Source organism: Phyllostomus hastatus, unplaced genomic scaffold, assembly GCF_019186645.2.
Source record: "Phyllostomus hastatus isolate PE091 unplaced genomic scaffold, TTU_PhHast_1.1 phas_contig_80, whole genome shotgun sequence".
Classification (NCBI taxonomy): Eukaryota; Metazoa; Chordata; class Mammalia; order Chiroptera; family Phyllostomidae; genus Phyllostomus; species Phyllostomus hastatus.
The window spans coordinates 24,075,292-24,101,420 of NW_025333960.1; the positions used below are offsets into that span (position 1 = coordinate 24,075,292).

At 41.2% G+C, this 26,129-nt stretch overlaps 1 protein-coding gene across 1 annotated transcript in view; it reads right to left on the minus strand.

Annotated features, from left to right (window-relative positions):
- The window catches only part of CDH2 (cadherin 2), a 207,462-nt gene extending 181,589 nt beyond the window's left edge, over window positions 1–25,873 (minus strand). The window contains exon 1 of the mRNA XM_045849643.1: window positions 25,673–25,873. Within this exon, the coding sequence (XP_045705599.1) occupies window positions 25,673–25,732 (60 nt within the window). The 5' untranslated portion in view covers window positions 25,733–25,873. The remainder of the gene's footprint in view (window positions 1–25,672) is intronic.
- Window positions 25,874–26,129: the final 256 nt, after the last annotated feature.

A 26,129-nucleotide genomic window follows, 5' to 3' on the forward strand; every position in this document is an offset into this window, starting at 1 on the left:
CAGTAATACTGCAAATGTTCACTTCTGAGTATCGGTCTCCCCTTATTTCAGAAAAGGGAACTTTTGCCCTTAGAATGCTACTCTGCTGTTTTTCCTCACCCAGAAACAGGCACTTTCCTGCACACAGCGGCTGTGAGGACTCCGGAAACACTGTTTGCAAAGCACATCTCTAACAGATGCTCTCTTCCAGTCTAACCAGTATTTAACAACCATGGGAGTCATGCATCACTTTATGGGAGCTTCATATTTGTTTTAAAGAGCTGAACTTATCCTAAATTCTTCTTCTCCGAGACAAAATGAATCCACAAAAATAACATGCTGTTCTTAACCTACAATATATTTCCTTAATGATGGGCTCCATAAAATTATTAAATCATATATTTATCCCTATTAATTTAATACAATACTAATTTCCTTCCTACTATGCAGTCCAAATTAACATGTTCAGAAAATAAACAGGAAGCGCTGAAATGAATGCAACCTCAAAACTGGAGATGTTGCAGGTCGACATGCCTAGCACTGTGCCGCTGCATTGGTAGCTCACGTAATATGCACAGCAGCCCTCCAAGGCTGGGCTGATGCTAGCTCTGAGATCATGGGGTACCACAGAGCTGGGGGCATAGATTCCCCAGGGAAGCTGACTCCACCTGTGAAGCCTCTGGCCACAGCAGGTTGTTGGATACTGAAATTTCTCTGGTCCAACCTAAAACTAACGCTGGAATGTTCTCCAACAGTGGTCCTCAGTCTTGGCATGGACATGTGCCTCTGGGGACATCTGACAATGTCAGGATGCTTTTTTGGTTGTTGAAACTGGGAGAGGGTTACTCTTGGCTCCTTGTGGCTAGAGGTCAGAAAAAGTCCTGATTATCACACCACAGAATTATCCAGCCCCAAATGTCAATAGGGTCAAGGGTGACACCCATGAAAAAGGGGTGTCTTTCTACCCTCTGATACCTCCAGTAGTGAGAAGCTCACTGTCTCTTTAAACAGCTCACTAAACTCTTATTAGAACATCCTCCCTCCCCCAACATTATGTGATCACTCTGCCAGGCCTAAGATAAGGTTCTGGAAGTTACAAGGTGAGAGAGAACCATCCCCTCAGAAAGTTCCCTGCAGTGGGGCAGGTTGTGAATCACTTGCATTTTCTTGATATTTTAATAATACAGGGGTCTCCAAAGGTCTCCAAATGTTTTCTGTAAAAGGGGGAGACAGTAAATATTTGAAGCTTTGTGGGCCACAGGATTTCTGTTGAAAACATTCCACTCTGCTGATGTTGTTCACAAACAATCATAGTCAACTGGAAAGAATGAACGCGGCACTGTTCATTCTAATAAAATTTTATTAGAATGGACGGACACTGGAATCTGAATTTCATTTAATTTTCAGTGTCAAAAATTATTCTTCTTTTGATTATTTTTAAGAGTATGTGTGCATTTATGCTTTTAAAAATGTGAAAAACACTCTTTTTTTTTAAATGGGACTGCCTACCAAGCAGACTTTCCCAGGCTAAGGGGTGTTATCCACCTCTGTAGGAACCTAGTCTTTTGTTTTTAAGATTTTATTTATTTTTTAGAAGGAAGAAGAGAAGGAGAAAGAGGGAGAGAAACATCAAAGTGCAGTTGCTTCTTGTGCACCCCCACTGGGGACCTGGCCTGCAACCCAGGCATGTACCCTGACTGGGAATCGAACCTGTGACCCTTTCATTCGCAGGCCAGAACTCAGTCCACTGAGCCACACCAGCCACGGTGAAAAACACTCATGCCCATACAAAAACAGCCATCAGGACTTCCGTTTTCAGATCCCTGAAACAGTGTGGTAAGTTTTATAAAACACTGCCATCTCCCTTAATTCTCACAATCGTTCCCTGAGCAGGGTGAAATTATCCACATTTTACAAATGAGCAAATAGGTTCTCACTTAGTGGTGAATACTCAAGACCTCACATAGGGAGGAGGAAGAGGCAAGATTCTAATCCTACCGTTTTTCCAAGTACAACAAATAATTACAATACTTTCAGAAACATTTAGTATCCATTTTCCACTGGAAAGAGAACAAGACACTGCCCCTTCCCTTACGAAATTCAAGGCTTAATGTTGGAGCAAAATAAAGAGGTGACTGAATGCAATAGAAAGTGTTGACTAGGAAGTAAATATATGCAAAGGGCATAGGAGAGCCCAGGCCAGGGGTCTGGGGGCCCCCCAAGCAGAGCCCCGAGGAGCCAGGAGGTGGGGCCTGGCGGGAAGCCATGCCAGGCAGTCACTGCCTGAGCGAGAACAAGGCAGTGAGAAACAGCATACCGCCTGGGGAATTATAATGAGTTCAGTGTCACTGGAGTCCGAGAACCAAGGCAGAAAGTCCAAAGTGGAGGCTGGAGAGTTATAAGGGGTTAGATCATAGATGGTTGGGGGCTTAGGGTTATCCCGTTTGCTTGGGGGAGCCAGGCAGAGATTTTAAGCAGAAGCAGATTGTGTTTGACAGACAATTCTCTGAGGCTTCGTGGGAAATGTGTGTGTGGTGGAGGGTTGGGGGTGGGGAAAAGTGAAGGCTAGGCGGCAACTTGGGACACAGACTTGTCTCAGGCAGAAACTGCAGGAAGGAAAAAGGGGCAGATTGTATCAATATGAAGACAGTTAAAAATGATAGGTCTCCCAGCGGAAGGAGGGGAGGAGAAAGTGATGTCCTCCCCACGTTTCCAGCTGAGTGGCTGTGGCCATGAGTGGCAAAAACTAAGAAAGATAATCTTAAAATTATTACATCAGGAACAATGTGCTAAAGCAGCAGCAAGAATGGGATAGTAAATGTTCCTGTAGAAATCAGACGGCATAGATGAAGTGACATTTAGGTTTTGTCTTCAAAGATGATTAAAAATTTGCCAGGAGAAAGAAAAGGAAGTGGAAAAGGGCATTCATTTCAGGCAAGAGGTGCAACACGAACAAAGGCCCTGTTGATTTATGTTGAGCTTGTAGTCAACCCAAACAGCCCTGATCTTTTATGCCAGGGAACTGTTAAGTCATGGCCTCCAGTGTCTGTGCTGCTGCTGTGGAGTCCCTGGGAACAACAATTTACATTTAACCCTACCAGATTTTATCTCAACAAATTAATAATTACATCGAGATTGAATCATCCCTCCTGACTTTCATATCAAGCAAATCTAGTACTACATCCAGTATCTTCATAAAGATGCTACTCAGATACTAAATTAAAGAGAGGGCATGACACACACCCAGACATCGTCCTCTACAGGGACTCGGAGCCAAAAGCCAGGTTCTGGAAGGGCAACCTGTGGAGCAGTTGGGGCTGTGGATTTTCAACACGCCAGGCCACCTGAGTTTGAATCCCCACCCTTCACTTACCGTCTGTGAGACCTCAGAGAAGTCACAGTTACAAGAAACATGTAATAAGGGCAGCACCCACTTACAGGGCAGGGGGGAGGGGTACGAGAGATCATATGTGTAAAGCAGGAGAGTGTCGGGCACACGGTTATTTAACGTATTAGCTATGAGCAATAGTAGTACTACTACTTTTATGACAACATGAATCTAACTCATAGTACCTCTGTCGTATAGCCCCTTTCATTCCCAGACTTGCTCAGCATATCAAGTAATCTGGGATATTCGTCTAAAATACAGATTTCTTGCCCTGGCTGGTGTGGCTCTGTGGATTGAGTGCCAGCCTGTGCGAACCAAAGGGTTGCCACTTTGATTCCCAGTCAGGGCACATGCCTGGGTTGCCAGCCAGGTCCCCAGCAGGGAGCGCGTGAAAGGCAACTACACATTGATGTTTCTTTCTCCTTCCTTTCCCCTCTGTCTAAAAATAAATAAATAAAATCTTTAAAAAATAAAATGAGTAACATAAAATACAGATTCCTAGATCCCAACTCAAGACTCACTGAAACAGAATCTCAAGAGCTGAGAATACATCAGTATATTTAACAAATGGCCACACATTCAGCCCCTGTCTCAGTCTCTGAAATCTTTCTGAACTCCAGATATGGCATATCTTATCTTTCTTCCTGGTCTTCAGGCCTAATAACTTAGCAACAACAAAAAGGAGTAACGCAGCAATTATTTTTTCTGCTCCTAACAATTCCGTGCTGTCTCCTAGTGACTGTGTGCACCTGAAAATGGAAACCACAGTCATCCTTTCCTAATTACAAGTACGGGAATTTTGCCCCAGGTCAGCATGAGGCTATTCTTTTATTTGAAAATCACTCCCTCTTGATTTTGTTGTTTGTTTTTAATTGGAGCATATTCCATCCCTGGTCCTTTAGTAATTCTCCTCTTCTCCACAGTTCTGCACAGATTACAAGCAGTCAGCAAGTGCTCTTGGCCCATCAGGACGGAATCCATGCTGGGCAGAGGATCTGAACTCACTTAGTGCCACCCGCGCTCTCACACAATCAGCTCACCTATCTTGAGTTTCAATTTCCTCCTACAAGTATTTGCTCTACTCTTCCCCGGCTGCAGATCGACCTTCTTGTCTGAAAAGGACAGAAGTGTAATAGGAGTTGAGGAGTTCTGCTTGCCTGTTAGTATTAGTCTATCTGTTCCAGTTCTGAACTCACGGCAACACCACTTTTTGTTCCGGTTAAAAAATTTCCGTGGTTTTAATACTGTGAGCTTTAAAGCCCAAGTCCACTACTCTTATAGGTTCCTGTTTTCGTGATTTTTTTTCACAGTCATCCTTGGTCACTGGCTCTGCTTTCCCATTTCACCCAAGTCACTCCCAAATCCAAGCTCTTAAATATTCCATTGAAACGTCAATGGTCTCTTCAATCTCCCTTCTTTCTGATCAAAATCATTTTATAATTATTGGCTAAAAAATTCTACATCTGAAAGTGGCCCAAACCTAATATGATTTTTTTTTCTTTCTGGCTCTGAAGACTACCTAACTAAAACCTAGGTCCTGCTGGTTATCATAAGCACATTCATTTAACCAACTTAATGTTCTTCCCCAAAGTATCCATCTCTTCCTTTTTTCCCTCCCAGGTTTCCTCTGGTCAGAATCTAGTAAAAACTGGAGTACTGTAAAGCAGATAATCCAATACAGTCAATAAAGATGAAAACCTCCTTTTCCTTTACAGTATGTTTATTCCCCTCATTCTTTTCGGGTATAAAGGCAGTCACGTGTTGCAGTGGCCCTGGGCAGACCTGTGTGACCTTGACAAGCTACGTAACTTCACCAGTGCCTCAGCTTCTTCCTTAATGATGATAATAATAACAACAACTAGAGTATCAGCCTCATAAGATCGCTGGGAAGCATATAAAGGGCTTAAAAATAATCCCTCATTCACCACAATGCAATGGTTAGCTATTACATATTAAGATACTACTATTTTTGTGGTGGAGATTTTGATCTCTTTGCTATATGAGTACCCAAAAAATATTTTTAAAGAATTTTGAGAAGTAGAAATACTGAAAAGAAACCAGTAAAAAATCATTCACAAACGTACAAAGAAAAGCAAGTGGAATTCCCTTCCTAACACGAGATTTGCGGAGTGGGGGTCGTCAGCAGTGGCGAGGCAGTGGGGACAGCTACAGGAACACCTTTACTAGGTGCTTTTGTCTTCCAAGTGGCATGAGCACATGGAAACAACTGGTGAAGACATGTTTAGAGCGGTTAGTGGGGTACATGGTGAAATAATAATGAAACTGTTAAAAAACCAAGTCTGCATGACTAATTTTTTATTTCTTAATCCAATTTATAACCATACAGTTACATTTGCCAGACTCTCTACATTTCATAGGATTCTATCCATGATGTTGGAGGCTATGTTAAGAAGATTATTCAAGAGCTACTGCCACTCTTGCAAGATTATTCTCTGTGTCAGTCATGCCATTGATGGCACTTTGAATTTCATATCCCTGAAAACATGCTTGAAATGTGCAGAAGTTTAACCTTGGATGTTGATACTTTTGTTTTGTCACTTACTATTCTAGAGGGACAGCACACTATTTCAAACAGGTTCTTGAACTGTTCCTTGCCTTCACGATACAATCTAGACCAGCTTAAGTGCAAAGTACACCTGACAAAGGTCACATTCTATGCTCTGTCACCCACCTAGAGATTCCCATCTAACCTTCAGTTGTATTATGAGGGTGGGCCCTTGAATATTTCTAGCATCAGTACCATTATTTTTCCAATTTTCATCCCTTTTAACCAAGCAATGCCAAAGGCAATAGTCAGATAATGGCATCCATACTGGCCCAGGAACCCAACAGCTCTGCTGAAATTGAACTCTGAGCTAGAAGACAGCACCATAATACAAGAGCTAGATGGACAAAGTCTAGCCCCACATATAAAATGTGGTTTAGAGTATCGGCTTCCAGGAGCTGAACTTATCAATGCTTAGGATCATATATAAACATTCATCAGGTGGAATCCAGGGAGGTGTGTGCAATGCCCTCCATACAAGAGGAGGCTTCCGAGGCACCTGGAGCAAAGTCCCAGAGCACAGATGGGAATTTACCGATAAGTGTCTCGGATTTTTAATGGCATGAACAGCAACCCTACACCTACTGATTGACTTGGCTTGTGAAAGTGTAACACTACCATGAGATGATGGCTCAGGTAGTTAGGCAACTAACCTGCATGAAAAGTTCCAGAAAGTGTCTAAAGCAATCCCAGCAGAGATGGCCAACCCTGGTTTCAATTGACTCTGTCCCATCAACTCATTACACCCACCAGAAACTGCAACACGTTTCCATACCATGTTCAAATCAAATTTTATAGTGTTTAACATCAGACAGTGTCCATAATCAACTTAGGAATATATTTAACTAAATACACTGAATACCAGTGATTGCTAATATTCACTGAATGCTTACCATGTGACTGTGGTACAATGTTTTCCAGGCATTATATCTCAACAAACCTCCCAACAATGCAATGCGGCAAGAGCCAATAGTAGTGCTATTTTGCAGCAAGGAAGCAAACTGAAACATAATGGCCCTAGGTCACTAGTCAATTTAGTAATATTATCCAGCCCAGCACTGCAGGCCTTTAGGGACCACCCTTCACCGCTGCCCAGTCACCAATAAAACTACCTGGAGGCATCCCAGTGCACTAACATATATCTAACAGGCTAAGGAGAAGAAATGTGTCCTGTGTAAAGAAAGACCAAGTGACAAATTTACCCCTTGCCATTGTGAATTTCTTCTAAATTATAATTCTCACATATGATATGTGATTACATAAATAAAATGATTTCACTATGGAAGAAATGAGAGAAAAAGACATCAAGTCTAACTTTTGTAAATGCCTTGTTTTTAAGTCACCCAAATCAAAGTCCCATCATCACCCCCAACTCTTCTAAAAGTACACATCGAGTGTGTTAATTTTCAGTAGGTGATATTGATGAGGGAATGATTGCAGTCGGTGGCAGAGTATGTTAATTTGCTACCATCCTGACTGCGTTGTATTTATCCAATCAGGTCTGTTTCATAAAACCAGAAGCATGGTTTCACTATTTAAAAATGGTTGCAGACCTTTCCAGCTCCGTAACTTCGATTTAATTTGAATAGCTGGCCATAGTGATGACTTATCTAATTCCCAGACCTCAATAAGATAAACCCAACCCAGTTACACCATTATTCTTGTGATAAAACAACATTCACAGCACAGCTTGGAGAAATGTGCTGCAACAGGAAGGCACTGTCCATAACGTCCGAGTTCAAAGCCGTTCCTGAGCTTGTTCCTGAAGCAGCACCCTGTCCAGTGGACTTCCAAGAGGTTAAAAAACAAAGAAGCAAACCCAAGCCCTGCATGCTAACTGAGAGGTTAGAGCTAACATCATCAGTTCCAGTTCTAACCCAGGGGTGGAAAACCAGCATTTTTTCCACCCATGGCTAGCCTGAGTGATTGAAGTCTGGCATTTGGACAGTTCCACTGTGTAACCTGTAGAGGGGGGATGCTTCTCCTCCTCCTGAAGCTCCTTCCTCATGGAAGGACTTCTTCTAAGTGCAGTGCTTCCACCTCCTTCCACATCACCAACCAGTAATACCCTGAATGGCAGTTCTCAAAATGTAGTCTGATCCTTCCAGATCTGGAAAGGCAAAACTATTTTCATAATATAGTAATTCTGGCCTTTTCACTCTCGTTCTCTCACCAGTATAAAGTGGAATGCTCCAGTGGCCTGGTGATCTGTGACACCTGAACAGGGTAAATACAGAAGCAGGTATGGAGAACCAACTGCCTTCTATGAAGCCAGACATTAAGCAGATTTGCAAATATATAAAAGCACAATGCTACTTTTACCACTAATTAATTTTTTCTGTTTTGGGAAATATAGTTATTGTTTATAAACACTGGTATTTGCATTACATATGTAATTGGCTTAATATTTTTAAATGAATTAAATAAATGTTATGTGTATTCTCAGTTTAATTTCTAATATGCTACACATTGGAAATATTACCCACAGTATAAAAGCTCATTAGGGCACTTGATAATTTTTAAGAGTGTAAAAGGGTCCTTACACCAAGAAGTTGAGAATTGCAGCCCTAGAGACAAGAGGGATGGGCTGAACTTCCCTGAAGACTGAATTCCAAAGAAAAATCTGGACAGCTGGTGGCCAGCCCTGTCCCCTGCTCCTCGCCACTTGGGAGTCACAGGCCCATAGAAAACAAGCGTGGTGATCTCATTTTCCATGCTGGCTCCATGCTGGGAGTTCACAAGCGCCCTGCAGCATTTGGGGAATGGGGGTAGCCCAATACCACCTGCAACTGAGTGAGCGTGTCTGTGGAATTCTGGGGTTCTGTTTCAGCAACAGACATGCCCACAGATAAATAAAAGCCATGAGCCCTCCAGCCCAGACTTTATCAGAACCTTGGCGGTATTTTCCTTTTCTAACTGTTGGCTCTTCTGGCTTATATTACACTTGATTCAGAACTTGGCAAAGGGGAAAAGAAGTGCTATTTATTGGGTCCCTTCAGAGACTGTGGCATTTGGTGTACTCTCTAAGGGGCCACGAGGAATAAAAAAGGAGTCCAACGCTGGGGAAGAAAATACTCATGGAGATGGCGGGGCTTCCGCCAGGGGAGAAAGGGTGCTTTACTCAGGCCCCGAATGTTCTTTAACTTGGTGGTTTGCAGTCTTGAATGTGTGATGTGGCTGGTTTTTATAGCTGGCAGGTGGCTTTTAACATCAAGAGGCTTTAATTCCTAAGCCACAGGGTATTTTGATCTCCATGTGTGACCACAACTTATCGTGCTTTTTCTTGAGGAAAGTGCCTGTTTACAGAGGTACGGCTTGGAGCAAGGACAAGGAGCCTCAGGAAAGGCTAGAGGCCAAGGATCTCAGAAAAGAGACAAGACTCACAGTGACCTTGGCCAAATGTTTGATGAGGGCTGTTGCAAGTTGGCCTTGGCAAAGGTCTGAGGCAGGTCAGCACTTCTGGAGCTACCCATGGGCCCCAGGCCTGAATAAGCAGAGACAGCTGAGGCACGAGAAAAGGGGATTACTTCAACAACTACTGCCTAACGACTAAGTAAGCAAAACAACGTTTGCTATTTTTCAATGACAGGGAGTTCGAGAACCCTAAGGATTCTCATAGCTTGACCACAGGCTCAAGGGCGGGCCTCCACCACATGGTCTGGACTCGTCGTTACAAATGAAGGGGAAATCTTCCCTTGCTGCTTGTCTTCTTCAGCCAAAGCAACCCCAGAGCAAGTGGCATGGAAAGAGCCAACGTGGCATGAGACGGAAAACACCTGCTCCCAAGGCAGCAGGTCCCCAGTCAACCATCCACCAGAGCCCACACTGGTGACAGCACCAGGCTGTCTGTCTCAGGGGCTCACAGAGAAAGGCAAAGTAGGAGGTTTGGATGTGCTGGTCACAAACCAAAACTCCTCAGGGAGAGGCTCCCAATGGGAGGTCAAATTTGGCACTCTGTATGTATCTGGGGGAGGGGGGGATCTACCCCAGCATTCTGTTGTTTTTTTTTCTCAGAAAGCTGGTGTTTAAGATACTGTCACTTATGTGCAAGATTCAGAAATGTCCAATGGTGGCAATCCCTGTCCTTTTCCAGGTACCTTTCTTTCTCATTTGGCATAGTCAATATTTTTAAGTCTTCATCTCCCCTTTGAACTTCATGTTTAGTTCAAAGGTCAAGGATCAGCGCATGAGGCTTAGCATTCAGGAAAAGCTAAACCAGGGAGGGTGTTCTCTGCCCACCGTGAGTCACTCCCTCAGTTATTACTGGCTCTCTGCTTAGCTCTTTAGGACACTTCAGGACAGGTTCTGGGGTCACGATGATTTCGCCTAAGGTAACTCTTCAAGGATTGCAAATGGTTTGGGTTCTAATGCTGAAGGCTGTGTGGCTGCTGCCATGCTTATCTTGCGTGCCCCAATAGGTTTGAGGACTCTGTGAAAAGTGAAGCTATAGATCATCTAAGACTCCATGAGGCTGGAAGCAAGACTGTCCTTACAAAAGCCCATCACCCTGTCTGAGGGCGATCGCCATGCTTCCAGGGGAGCACATACTTGATGGTTAAGAACATAAACTCATAAATGTTTAATCCAAAATCTGGGAAAGGTTTCATGGAACCCTTACTTTCCCTACTTCCAGGTAGAGAGCACTACACTAGCCATACTACTCCTGACCTCTGTCGACCCCTCTGGCAGGTTTGGGTGAAATAACTGGGCCTACAGAGCTCAGTCCCCCACGCCCTCACCCCCAGTAACCTCTTCTTTGCTGGGGGTCAGCTTGCGCGTGTACTGCAAAGATCATTATGCTGTAGGTGAATTTACAGTGGCAGCATCCGCACTTGGGAGGCCCACCCTCATCCAGCATTGCTGGGTGGGGGGAGTTCATTCTGAGACCTGACACGTTTAAGCCACATTCTCCAATCTTGTCTTGATCAGTAATAAAGGTTATATTTTAGTTCTCTATCTGCTTACTCCCTTGTCTTATTTGTTCAGAACTTAGATGGATAAGAAGCACTATTTATTAAGTCACTTCAAAGACACCAAAATTACCTATAAAGACTCACTATTACTAAATACTTAAATGTCATAACTAAGAGATCAAAAAACTCTTATACTGCCAGCAGAGCCACAAGGCCACTAGGACAGCTGGACACTACAGGTCTGAGAACAACCAACCAAGATTCTTCCATTGCTTGGGGAGTCGATGGGCTGGGAAGAGAAAGTCACAGGTACCTCTGGATTCCTGGCTAACTACAGTTCTGGGCCACGCTGAAATCAGGAAATATAGGGTGATTCACAGAACCATTAACTACTCATCAGTCACTTCCATCTCTTAAAATCACCACCCAGGAGCCGCGTGGTCAGTGACAGAAATTGCCTACTTCCACGGTAGCCTATCTATTAGATTGGCTCAATCTGTTAGATTTTCCCACTCACAGGGCCAAAGTTTGTTCCTTGAAACCAAGATCCTTTAAGTCCTCAATCTAAAGTCCAGATCCTCCTCCAGACTGCCATCCTTCAAAATCTTGAATGGACACTTATCTTGTTCTTACCTTTTCCCGCCCCTCTGGCCACCTCCTAGTGGTGTGCCTTTGGGTAAATGGTTTACGCCAGACTTTGTTCAGACTTCTGTAGAAGGGATGATGATAAGATGCCTACATATTTCAGGGGGCTGACGTGAGGACTGCATGAGACAATGCACGTGAAGTGCTTGGCCTGGCACGTAGTAAGCTCTCAGCAAATAGTAGATTTAATCAAATGAATCTGCTTTCAAGAAGGCTCACAATCCTTGGAAACACACCATACAAGCCATAACTGAAAAATGTTACACAAAGGGAATGAGAAACAAACAGCCAGGGGAAGAGACAGACAAGTTACAAACCTCACCTGCTAGGTTAGGGTTCATACAGATAGCTCAAGGAAGAAGAAAAAGCCAAATTAGCTAGTAAAGATGCACATGCATGCAGCTTGCTACCCAGCAATGCTACAATTCTACTCCTTGGTACGTAGTTCAGAGCAGACCCGCATTCCATTTACCTGGAAGCATGCTAGACATGCAAATTCTTAGGGTCCACCACAGATTTACTGAATCAGAAATTCAGGGGGCGGGAGTAGGGCCAGGAATTTGTGTTTACCAAGCTGTCAGGCAAGCTTTACATAAGCTAAAGTTTGGGAAATGCAGCCCTGGAGTATTCCTGGCACTTATGTCCAACTTGCATGTACAGAAATGTTCACAGCAGCAAAATTCTGACCACACACACACAAACCCATCAACGACAAATTGAGTAAATTGTACCGTATTCAGAGCATGCGATGCCCTAGAGCGGTGAAAGCGAACAAATTATGGCTAAACAACTCAACTGAATGAATCCTGTAGACATAATGCTGAGTAGAAGAAAATAAAAAAAAATGCATTATATGTACACACACATATGAACACACATATGAATTGTATATTTATACAAATATGCATGATATACTGTATTACACTTATATAAACACCTCTACATATACATTAAAAATATACATAGAGATGGTAAAACTATAAAAAAGCAAGGAATAATTGTTAGAAAAATAAAAATAGTGGTTACCTCTGGAAGAAGGAGAGGAATGGGACTCTGGAGGCTTCCAAGGCAATGGCGATATTCTATTTCCTAGCCCGGATGGTGGTTAAACTGACAGTCTGTATGCTTTAATTACTGCTTGTACTGTGCGCGTATGCTTTCTACGCTCCTCTACAGGTACAACATTTCACAACAGAGGTTTTTTAAAAGGCTGAACTTCATACATACACAAGACAGAACCAGATGCCAATCCTGCCTTACTTTTTTTACTTGCATTTAAATAAATGTCAAGCCTAGGAGCACGTGCTCTGACATCAGGCTGTGAGCATATGAATCCTTGCTTTATCACTTAATGAGTTAACGCCTATAGAGTACTTAAAACAGTGCCTGGCACCTGTGTTACTGAAAAGAGAAGCGCCAATATTACCATAAGATGAAACTAAGTTAAAAGCAGCGTGTTCTGCATCTATCTGTTAAAAAGTCACCAGCGTCTACAAGGACAGTGAAATCTACCTCCACTCTGCTTTTGCATATTTTGTGCTGGAAACAACCAGTAGGATAACATTACCCTCAACCCTCAAGTCTACTGAGCCCTCTTCATCATAAGAAAAGTATTGACAAACTAAATTATTTAATCTGGTTGCAGGCCAGTCTCAGAACACAGCACACACGTGCGCGTGCGTGCGCACACACACACACACACACACACACACACACACACATTGCTGCTTCCATACCCAGCCATTAAAATTAAATCACAGACCTAGAAGACCAGAATACCTCCTGTTTGATTTCCTGTCATTCCCAGATCAAATCTGTTGGAATTTAAGGAGGGATGTTACAATAGCTGCCCTTGAATCGTGGCTTCCACGTGTGGTCTAAGGAACACTGGTGGTGGTGCATACAGAGCCAAAGTCATCTGGCCTTAACACTGGGCAAAGCTTTGCGCACATCAAGTGCTCAAACTTATTCAAATAATTAAATTATCCTTGATTGCCTTTGTGTAAAACAACAGTGATGACTATGCTCCAAAATCTTTAAAGGTCTTATACCCTGCTTATTATTATGAAAGCACTTGTAAAAGTGCTTTCATATATTTACATATATTCATGTGTATATATGTATATATATGAACTCATTCACTCTTCATAACAACTTTATGATTCATACTGTTTACTACCCCCACTTTACAGGGCACACTGAGGGACAGGAATGTCAATATGCTGTCTAAATTCTACAACAACCAAGTGTCAGATCCAGGGCACAAATACAGGTCATCTGGAGCCAAGTTCCCATTCCTCACCATTGTACAACGCTGCCCCTCTAAGCAACTAAATCACTAAAACTGAAGAGAGAAGAAGAAAGAGATTTAAAAATCCGAAGAAATGTTGTATTTAATAAATGAAGCATTTCAGTTCAGAAAAACAGACATTTTATTTGGCAAATGAGAGTCAGTCACCCATGTCTTATTATGGTAATATAAAATCTGAAGGAGAACCAAAACAAGACCCACTACCTCATACCATATACAAAATAAATTTCCAAAAGTAAAATATCTGAATGTGAAAATATAAACAGATAAATACAATGTGATACAGCATGAAGTATGGGAAGACTGTTTGGAGGCAGGTGGTTTCGATTTCTATCTTCACTCACCTACCAAAGAACAGTATTCCAGAAATACATTACATATTATTTTTAGATATTTGTTTATCTTAATTATGAAAAACTAAGGCTCAGGGAAAATAAAGATTCAGAATCATGACAATATCCATTACTAATGCAAATACTAAAAAAAATAACCCCTCTGTTTTCTAAAATGCTTATATTTTAGGCCATAAAATATTATAAGTCATCTACAGTAACCCATTCTTCTCTATATTTAAATATACCACTATCCCCCTTTAAAACATAGCTCCATTGAGACTGCCTCAAGTAAAGGTAAAATCATAACCCCAATCATGGAATAACTCAATTTCATTTACAAGATACTTAATTATAATTAATTTGTAAATTAAATCAATGGTTATAATATTCTTCCTAAATGTTCTTAGTTATCTGTCATACAGAAAAACAGAACTGTAAATAAAATGTAATGCCGAGAACACAAATACTGTGCTAACAATTACTTTTATGGTAGAAAAACTATATGTAGGAATGAAACAAAAGTAAATACAAATTACATACCAATAAGCTAAGGCCAACAATGTATACAACCTTTTTAAATACTTTAAAATAAAGTCCCCACCGATAGAACATAAATAAATTAGAGCTGCCTTAAGCAAACAAATCGTTGGTGGGCCATTACTTCTGGAATGTGATTCCTTAGTCCTCATTCTGTATGGCATCCCCCACCTGGAATCTAGATCTACTCAGCAGTTGTCATAAATGGAGAGTCAGGGCCTCTAGAAAAAAAGACCTCAGGACAGGGATGCACTCAGCACCCTTCAGGGCAACCTCTTAGATCCTTAAAAAAAAAACTATGCAAATAAAAGAGCAGGTCCGCACTACCCAAAGATGCACTGAACAGCTGAGAAAACTGGCAGTTTGTGGAATTATAACCCCACAATTTAACCTTTTTTAAATTAAAAATAAATCCGGGTAAGGCCTCATTAAGAAGTGGGTCACTATTAAGCTCAGAGAAGGTATTAAGAAGCATCACTTAGATTAGAATCTGTTAACACTCAAACATTTTGCTTGAAGACTTCAAGTCAGAAAGGCATTTAGTTCTTTACCTCCAGCCTCCTCATAAAGACAGGCTGTAACTCACTGAATTCCAAATAATATTTAGAGCAATATTGCCAAATTTCCAGAAGTACAGGAAAAGATATCTAAGTAGGAAAACCCACAAAACGTATTTTGTGACTCTACACCATAAACATGCAAGTGAACTTCAGCTGCAATGAAACAATTCATGTATTGTTTTTTTTCTTTAAATTTTTTCAACTTCCTTAACTTTCCAGGCATTTCTATAGTGTCAATGAGTCTTTCTTAATTTTGTGACTAAATAAAAAATATGACAAAAGTACATGAATGATTTTACAAATTGAGTGGAAGATGCAAGACACAAAAAGGAATACAGTGCAGTATATCACCAGATGAGGTATAAAAATAACAAAGCCAAGTGATCTATGCTGTTAGAAATCAAATAAATAATTAGCATTGAGGGATGATTCAAACTGGAAGAAGGTAACTCCTGGATGCTGCTGATGCTGTGACTGACTGGTTGCTGATTCAATAGTACGCTCAATTTGTGGACACTCAGCAGGCTATCCACTGTATGCGCACTTCTCTGTACACAACCAATACTTCTATAAACTGTAAGTGTGTGTGTGTCAATGATGTTTGTGTAAACTTCAAAATTTTAATTCCCTAAACTGTAACATGGGAAGCAGGACATTAGGAACCCCTAATGGAGATGTTGGCACCAGATGGACTTGACCGGGGCTGGGTGCCCAAGGAGCTGTAAAAGGCTAATATTTTGGCTGCACAAATCACATTTTTCATTATTTACTGTACCAGAAAGCCGTCAAGAATGAACTTCAGTCTCTCAACCATTGTGTTAACCAATTAAGACAACAAAAGAAAAAATTAAAGTGATCTCAGTCTCTAGTTTATTAAAGGTTTATGTTAAGCAGGAGTGGATTATAGCCCCTCTAAACTTAATAAAATTAATGTTTTTAGTCACTTATTTCAGGGTTTACTTAGTAGCTCCTCAATCAACTAACAGTGATATTGCTGGATATTATCATCCAGCCAAGTGTATCCATCCACCTCAAAAAAATGGAATTTTCTTCTGGAGGGCAGGCCCCTTGTAGTACTGATTTCCTCTGTTAGGTGATGGTTCTAAGAACCCATCTAGATCAGTGTACCAACTGGTGTTGTTGTGAGAGGCTGCATTCGGCTTCAGTTAATTTTTTTGAAAGACTCTTTCAATGTGTTTGCCCATTTCCTGATGGGTGATTTACAAGCACACCTGCCCACACTGCACTGAGTATTCAGTGGTTTATGACCCAAAAATGGCATAATTCCCATGCCCCAGCCTCCCTATTCACCCCATCTCACCCTGAGCAACTTTTTTTTGGTTTATCTGGATGAAAAATGTCATCAAAGGAAAACGTTTTGCCAATGCATAAGAGGTGAAACAAAAATTAGCAGAAACACTGAAAGGCATCAAAATCGACAAGGTCAAAACTGTTTTGAGCAGTGGAAAAAAAGGTCTCGATAGGTGTATTGCATTAAACGGACAGTACTTTAAAAGTGACTGAAATTTAAACATGTAAGAATACACAATTTTTATAAATAAATTCTGTTCTGGGGGTCCTCCCTTGTAAGTCAAGTTACAAACAACATGTTCTAGGTTTCCACAACAACAGACAGATACATCAGTGTCTGTGCTCAGCCACCCCACAAAACATTCACAGGATCCTGTCTGTACTACGTCCTTTTGAGGTGTGGGCATACACGAAGTCTGTCCAGAAAAAGTCCAACCATTGCAAATATAATGAGAATAGTCTGTGTGACATCGATGTAACCTGGCAGCCAAGGAGAGTGGACTGGAATGTGCACGTGTGAACAATGATGACTTCACTGTACTTACTAATCAGTGAAGGTGGTAGACACCATTGAATGAGTATGTGTACTATGTGGCCCTGGCATTTAAAATAACTAAGCAAGTAGAGCAATAAATCTGTACCAAATTTTGCATTAAGTTTAAACATTCCTCTGCAGAAACTATCTGGATGATTCAGAAGTCTGTGGCTATGAGCAACTGGTGACTGGAATCACATCTCATGCAGAGTGTTTTGGTGAAAAATTAAATTATCCAGGTGACTCAGCCACACTACATCCAAGATTTGGTGCCTTGCTACTTCTGGCTTTTCCCAAAACTCAAATCACCTTTGAAATGGAAAAGATTTCAGACCATCAAGGATATTTAGGAAAACATGACAAGGCAACTGATTGCAATTGGGAGAATTGTGTGAGGTTCCAAGGTGCCTATTTTGAAGGGGACTAACGTGTCACTGTCCTATGGACAAAGTTTCTTGTATCTTGTATCTTCAATAAATGTCTCTTTTTCATATTATATGGGTGAATAATTTCTGGACAGACCTCATATATTTTAAAAGACGCCAAATAATTTCATTTGTGGGGAAAAAAGTGATTAGAACTATTCAAAATGAAAAAGTTGCCATTAAACATGAAGGCATTTCAAAACGGAGTGATGGAAAATCTTGAATTTCGTTTCACACAAAAGAATGTGGAAAAAATATCATTCATAGCCTTGAGAGTTTCTATAGGCTCTTGGGGAGTATTTTTAAATTCCAGGATTCACATAAAAGAATTACTTTTTGAGAACTTATCAGTCTATTATTTGATGATCAAGACAATTTGAAGAACATTATAAAACTAACCATGAATCATTTCCCTAAGATGTTTTTCATCTTTCTCTAAGAGGACATATTTTTAAAATAAAGGGAATTCCTAACCAACCATTAAATTTTTGCTTCAGATTCCAAAATAAATAAAAAATATTTAAGGTCAAGATTAAATAAAGACTGTAGCTCAAAAGTTAACTATTTTAAAATTTTTTAATCAATTCAGTAGAGAGAAATTTCAATTATGCGATATTCATTCCCAAAGCATCGTATTAAAAGGGTCCCATCCTGGGAAGAGAAAACCATGGCCTCTGAGTCAGGTTCACCTCTACAGATATGGTTTTCCTCTGGATTCTCATAATAGTCAAAATGCCGGAGCTCCAGTCTCATCATTTCTAAGAAGGGAATAAAACCATCTGCCTCCCAGAGTCACAGAAATAATTAACTGAGATAACATATTAGTTTCCCTTCCTGAAATTAAAAATACTTCATTTTGAGGTTAGTACTATTAGGCCTTTTTTTAAAGGACTTGAAGAGGTAGCAGCAAATATCTCAAGTTCCCATGGTTTGCGCCCTGGCATCTGTGCTCTTCAGAGTTATATGAATGAAGTAATGATGATTACTAAAAATCAAACAAATTGTGAAATGTTTCAGAACTGCATATGTACAAAAAACACGAAAGGATAATCTGTAGAACTCTTACTGAAAGTAGTAGTACAAGAGTGCTATATATAATGTAACAGAAGAAACCTGAATAAACTCAAAAGTTATTTTAATAATGAAGAAAAAAGTTATTTCACATTCTACTTCTAGCAATTTCTGGAATACTAAAGACTCTAAATCAAGCCCCTTTAGTTAACTTTTTTTTTACTATTTCCTTAATCCACTAAAACATTAAAAAATATATCAGAGTTGGGGGAGCAGTTCTGGGTTTAAATGTTTTAAATTATGATGATGAAGTAACTTTTGAAAAAAATTAACACAAATCAATATTAAAACAATAATATATAATTGTACACGAGTACACCATGGTCAATTTTTTAAGTTAACATGAAAACCAATATTAAAATCACAATATATAGAACTATATAAGTACATTATTACTCCAGTATTTATTTGTTTTTATTATAGGTAATAATATTTTGTACAAGAAAACCTAAGAGAAGATCACGGATCAAGCAACTCTCTATATTACTCTATTATAAATGTCATATGGTATTTATAATAGCACCTCCTTTTAAATAGCTCAAGCTGTTTTAAAAGCATTACACAACTAATCTTCCCAATGCTTCTTGGGAAAACCCCAAGTTAAATAGTTTACTTCATCTAGGCAGTAGACCAGAATATCTTATACTAATGTTCTTCTGTACTTCAAGTTCTAGACACTAGTAAGGCCCACTAGACTACTTTCACATCTGAACAGAAGAAACATTAAATATTAAATCAGCCAAGAGAATGTAAGAAATATCACAATGGTTCAGCCAACTAATATAATCTCTAGGGCACAGATAACTCAGCACAGTGTGGTCATTCCATGATACAACATGGAAACTTATCTATTATTCAACTATCCATTAATTTAGCTAATCTTCCTTTGGAACTACTTATAGATCACCCTGCTATAGATTACTCTCAACCTAACTTCACATTCTACTTCTAGCAATTTCTGGAATATTAAAGACTGTAAATCAAGCCCCTTTAGTTAACTTTTTTTTTTACTATTTCCTTAATCCACTAAAACATTAAAAAATATATCAGAGTTGGGGGAGCAGTTCTAGTGTTGGTTTAGGTAATCTTCATCTTTTTTCTACTCTTCCCAATTTTCTGTTCTGCAGGTCCAGCTTCTATCTGTGGTCTCTGTCCAGCTTCTCTTCACTCAGAAACCCTGGAATCCCTCTGACTATTCTAACTGTCCTTCCTGGTAGCTTTTCTAGGTCCAGATTATGTCAAAAACATTGGGTAGTTTAACAATCAAACATTGGGTAGTTTCTTGATCTGGAACTAGAACTAAAATGTTTTATTCCACACAGTAATAGTCCTCAAATTTGACTACACATTACCATTATTTATTAAATTGGTTCCTAGGGATGGATTTTCAGAGATCAACTAATCCAATTTTGTGTAATTATTTTTGAAAAATGCCTCAGTGAATATCCTTAGATATGAATACACAACACGTGTACACCCTGGCACAGATACATCTGTAGAAAAATAACTAGAGCAGGACTTGCTAGGTCAAAGGGCTGTATTGTTAATGCTGACCCATATCACTGAATTCGGTGATTCTCATGAAGGCTATCTTCTCTCAAAAAACATTAAAGTACAAAAAAAGTAAGTACAGAAAATGAATACTTTTTATTCTTAATATTACACTTCCCTTTCTTTAAGCTTAACCGGCCCCTCTCCACATCAAGTTTACCGTTAGTGGGAAAAGCAATATAGCCAACGGAAAAAAAATGTTTAAAAGGCAAGCATATAAAAATACAGAGAACTTCTAACTTACCATATATGATAAACTATTGTTAATAACCCTAAGGTCACATCCTACCATGGTAAGTACCTGAAAATCCCTGCACTTCAGGTTAAAAATTAAAGTCATTTTAAAGTCTTTGAAAAAGAGGCATATTTGGGCTGTTTTTAAGCATCTGCAAGAGTCACTGAACTGAAAAGTCCCTTAGAGATGAACTAACCCAACCAGGTCCAAGATTTTAATACTAAGAAAAAAGATGTTATGAGAGTTTAAGAGGTTAAACCACATCTGGACTAGATTATAACCCCAACTTCCTGCCCTTGACACTAGCTCTTACCCTTGACCCTATGTAAGGGCAGCTCATTTGCAAAGACACATTTATTACACTCTTAGTGTCCAAACCACCTTGGTGACACACACAAAGGTACAGATTAACTATCAATTGACACCTAATGTCAACCTGAAATAAATGTTGGGGGAGACACACATATAGGCAGCAGTCCTCAGCATATAGCATATATGTTGTGTATATATATGTACGACTCATGAAAATGCGTTGGTGCAGTAAATATAGTCAGGAGCTCAGAAGAGAAAGTGCACTCAGTACTATAGAGAGTAACAAGAAAGAAAAACTGAGCAGTGTTTATGTGAACCTACATTTTCATTTAAAATTGTATTATAACACAAATTGTAATCTTTATGCCCAAATCTTTCCAAGTTCCTATTTAGCTCCTAAATTCACCTTCTTCCATCTGCTTTAAACCCATTACTTTATGTATGTAGAAGATATAGCTATAACTAAAACATTTATCTGCCAGGCATGAATAGGGTTGTTTAATTAAAATTTATCTACATTTAGTTAAACATACAAAGACTAGTAGCTACTCAAATTAACTGACATAATTTGCTGAAAATTTAAGGCAAAACAAGTTTTAGTAGGAAAAAACAGAAATGTGAGGCATAATGATTTGTTTGTACAAATTATGTTTCAATTACAGTTCTTAACCCAACTTGAAAATATTTAGGTTCTAGAAGGTATACTGATGGAAGATATAAAATACTCAAATTCCAAAACTCAAATTCCAAATCTATCACATTTTTAAATGGTTGATAAAATTCACAAGCCTCTGCAGTGCTTAAACTTGATTACTTTTTGTATTTGAGCCAAAAGAAAAAATTTGAATAATGTTAACTTGGGCAAAACGGAAGGGTATGCACAAACATTACATTTCTTAAATAACAGCTCTGATTTTTCTTTTAAGAAAAAAAAATCACTCTTCTAACTTGAGACTATACCTTGGAAAACAGTATGGGGATTTGAGTTACTTAGGATTATTTTAGAAAGGAATATTAAAGCAAGATTAACTGTTGCTTTAAGTCTCGACATTTCCCAATTAATAACCCTAAAACTTAATGAGGCAAAACAGGTTTAAGAATTGAAGATTTTTAATGAAAAGGGAAATTAAGGACAGTTTGGTGCAATGCACTGTCACCAAAATAATCTGTTCAAAGAAGACTTTAGTCTCTACATGTGAAAAACCATGAACTATCTCAAAAGAATTTCCTCTTAAAGTCTCAGCCCCAACATTTAGAAGGTCAAAGCAGACTTTAATAAAAGAATGAAAGTCAAAGAGTATGCTCTGTAAATAAATTCTGAACTCACAACTGAGGCCTACAATATTATATATGAATATATATTAAATTTTAAAACATATCTATGAAATATTTTAGGATACACAAATTATTATTTTTCAAACCATACCTAGTGTGTTTGCAATGTACCATGTATTAGTAATGACCACAAGAAAAGTGCAAAGATACACATAACCATGTCCAATAAGTAGAAAAAACTGTGAACACCAACTATGTTAATTCTCCTTACTTTCACAAGAACTTGTAACAAAGACACACAAAAATAAAGTAAACACAAAGACATACATTTTTCGTACTTCAAATGATTATTGCATCTTAGATTATCACATCCTAAAAAAAGCTTCTTTTTATACAGGTGTCATGTATTGAATATTAACCTCTTCAAAGTCTATACCCAAAGAGATGAAAATCATACATGGTTAATGCAATTTTTTTCATATGTTTTCATGTAGGGTTGAATGCTGGACCTATGTGATCAGACTGTGAATCTAGAATATTTATGGACATTAAGGTGATGTCCTTGACACATGCAAGTCATTTAAATGAAACAACAGAGTTATGCAATTAAAATGTGAACTAGAAAACAAAACAGATTCCTAATCTATTAATTGTTCGGTAGGTAGTAAAAGTAAAATTGATTTTCCCCTGATGATAAATCTATTCATGGATTTGAAAGTCACTTATATAACTTCAAAGGAAAGCTTATAGTAACTTTGTGATATCCTTTGATAAGTGAAGTTTAGTACTCAAATTTTTTTAAATGTGAAGGACAATACTAATACCTCAAGTTAAAATGAGAAAGAACAGAGAAAATTTTAACATTTAAATCTAGGTAATTCTATAACAAAACTAATAAAGAAGCTCTCAAAGTGGGGAAAAAAAGTGTTTAAAGTAAAACAAGGTACACTTCGGGTAACAATTAAAGGCATAAAGTTCTTTTGAATAATCAATTATCCTTACTTAGCTGGTCTGAAAAAATAAGGTTGCTCTGTATCTACACTAATAACCTACTCATTCTCTTTTCTAAAACTCTTGGCTCCTCAGTCTGGCCTGAAGAGCACTAGACCTCTAACAGCAGATGACTGCAGAGGGGCCATTTTCACCTTGCAGACAGATCTTTGTTGTTCTGGTGGGTAAGGCAGACCATTAGCACAAAGGCGTTTCTAATCTCAGTTGTCCAATCCACATGGTGCACATAACCCTCAAACTCATGTTGCACAAACTGCTCTGCTTCCAATCCTAATGACCTTGCACATCATTCAATGTTATTGCTTCACTTGCACCCATGAATTATAAGATGGCCCAAAAACTTGATGACAAAGTTGTAATTTCCCTTTCCTGAAGGTTTATAAAAGTCAACAATGATCTAGATGACACTGAAAAGATCTTACAATGGAAAAGATATGCATGATACTTCACATTTATGAATGGCATTTAAAAATACCTATGGAAAAATGTAAATGACCTCCAAATTTCACACCTGACTTCAACATAATTTAGTACAAGAGGAAATGAAATTGACCCAGTGGTACCACACTAAAACCCAAGGTATTAGTTGTCTCCTCCAGTCCAAAATTCACTGTACTGTATTCAATTAAAACTTTCAGATCAAAAAGTTAGTGAACATATACCATCTACTGCTGGATTCATGCTCTGACGATATATTACGTTAAAAAATAATACATCAAGAAATAAGATTTTTTGATCTGTAACGTTTCCTTTGCTTTTTTTTTTTAAAGAAAATATCTGAGGTGCCCAGGATTCGAGTTATCTTCCCCTTAACCTCAATCATTTGAAGTAGCAGTTTTTTCCTTCTTCCTCTTACCTTTTAAGAAACCTCATTTTAAAAGAAAAGGAAAAAAAAACGATAAATGAAGTGACAGGAGGTGAAAGAATGAAGAGTGTGCTCCAAGAATAAAGGGCGGTTTTATAACAGGAGGTACTTTTGTTAAGCAAGTGATTGGCAGGTCTCCTCCTCCAAGTTAAAAGAAATTCCATCCACTCCCCAAAACAGCAGAGGCCAAAAATGTCTAGTCTAACAGCTCTGAAGCCCCAGAGTCCGGAGAGAGGCAAGGGGGGCAGACTGGCCAGTGGGGGAAGGGGAGAAAGACCAGCAGGAGACGAAAAAACAAAAGCAGAAACTCAAGCAGAAAGGAACCACGGGGACTGGGCCGTCAGAGACAGTGGAAGGGAGAGTGGTGGAAAGTAGGAGAGCACGGCTGGTGGGAGGAGAGCAGGGAGCCGGACTGGTCCCGGCGTACCGCTCCTCGGCGCACCATGGACAGGGCTCCGTGCGGCGGCGGCCCAAACCCCTCTAGGGGGCGGTGGGAGAAAGCGCGAGGGACAGCGGGCGTCGACCCTGTTCTGCTCCTGGTGCCCGCAGCCCCCTTTCCTCAGGCTGGAGAGCGCCAGGCCCTGACCCGTGGAAACCAGGACCGGGTGATCCGCACCATCTGTCCCTGTCCCGGCCGCCCCCAGAGCAGTGACACTTCCAAGCTGCGCCCGCACTTTTCAGATGTGCCACGGGTTGGCCACCCCCAACAGCAGGCTATGCTCAAGGGGGCCCTCTCGGGCGGATTTCCCCGGAGACCCTAGCTCGCAATGAGGGCCGACACGCCCCTCTCCGGCAGCAGCTCCGAGACCCCACTGCTGGCGGGGGCAGACTCAAGACCCCCATCCGGCCTCCGCCAAACATAGGGGTAGCGGCAGAGGTGCCCGGGGTCTCTTCCCGGGACTTTGTTAGCTGGCAGAGAGGAACCTCGGGGCATTCTCCAGACGGACGCCGCAGTAAAGTTGGGCGATCGGCCGGGCTACTGATCCGGAGCAGGTGCTTCCTGCCGCGGAGGACCCTCCTAGTACCGATTCCAAGAAGGGGCTAGCTGGCACTCTTCTGAAAGCGTGAAAAGTGCGAAAGGTTCTGGCGAAGGCACCCCCAGAGCGCATGCAGGGAAGAGGCAGCCGGACCCCGGGAGAGGAATAATAGCCAAGTAACGGAACTTCTCCCCTCTAGACCGGATAAAGAGCATGCGGGCCAGGTGCTGAGGCGGTGACCCATATAGAGTCCTAGAGGCAAGGGGTGAGGCTTTTTTCCCCCAAGTGGGACCCACACAGCAAATTGTGAGGGTAGAAGAGAAAGAATAAGAGGCAACTCTGGGCTGGGGTAAAGACAATAGGACAGTGGAGACTTAGGGCACCCGGAGGCGCGCGGGTGCCAGGGCGGGGTGGGGTGGGGTGGAGGCAAGTCCCGTAACTAAGACACCAGAGTGAGCATTGCTACTGCAAAGTCGAGACTCATCCCTGCAGAAATAAACAAACAAAAAATGGGGGCAAAGTGGAATTCGAGAGGCGACAAAACTGCCAAACAGTACTGCTATCTTACCGCACCCTTCTGCCTACGGTCAGCCCCGAGAGCTCGCCCAACCCCAAAGGGAGGACCAGAAGGGGCCTGCGATCCCCTCTCCGTGACCCGCCAGGAGAGGCGCGAGAGACCAGCTGGCCCCAGCAGCCCTGACCCGGCGCCCTGCCCGCGCCTCCAGTCTGCGCAGCTCCGGGCCGCGCGGTGCCGCACCTCCCTTCCCGGGTGCGCAGCCCGGCCCCGCAGCAGCACGGGGAACAAAGGGACCCGATGCCGCCCGGCTCACCCCACCCAACCGGCGGCCCGCCCGAGGGACCGCCGCGTACCTGAAGCAGGGCCGCCAGCAGCGGCAGCAGGGTCCGCGGCGCTCCCACTATCCGGCACATGGAGGCGGAGAGGGGCCGAGCAAGGAGCCGGAGGCGTCGGCAGCAGCGGCAGCACCAACAGCAAAGCGGAGAGAAGGCTCCAGGCAGTTTCCACCCCCTTCCCTTCTCCTCCCCACCCCACCCCCTTCTCCGCTGCTCTCTTCTCCCCGCCAATGGAGAGCGAGCTGATGACAAATAGCGGGCCAAGGAGTCCGCGGGACTCGCACCAGGAGTAATAAAACAGACCGAGAGATCAAGGGGCTGGGGAGGGGGTGGAGGAGAAGGCGGGAGTGCGTGTGAGGGTGTGTGTGTCAGTAGGCGGCAGCGGTGGCAGTGCTGGCGATTCTGGTGTGGCCCAAAGCGCAGCGGAAGCCGGGAGGGATGCCGGCGGCAGAAACGGGAACCTTGGCCGGTGTAG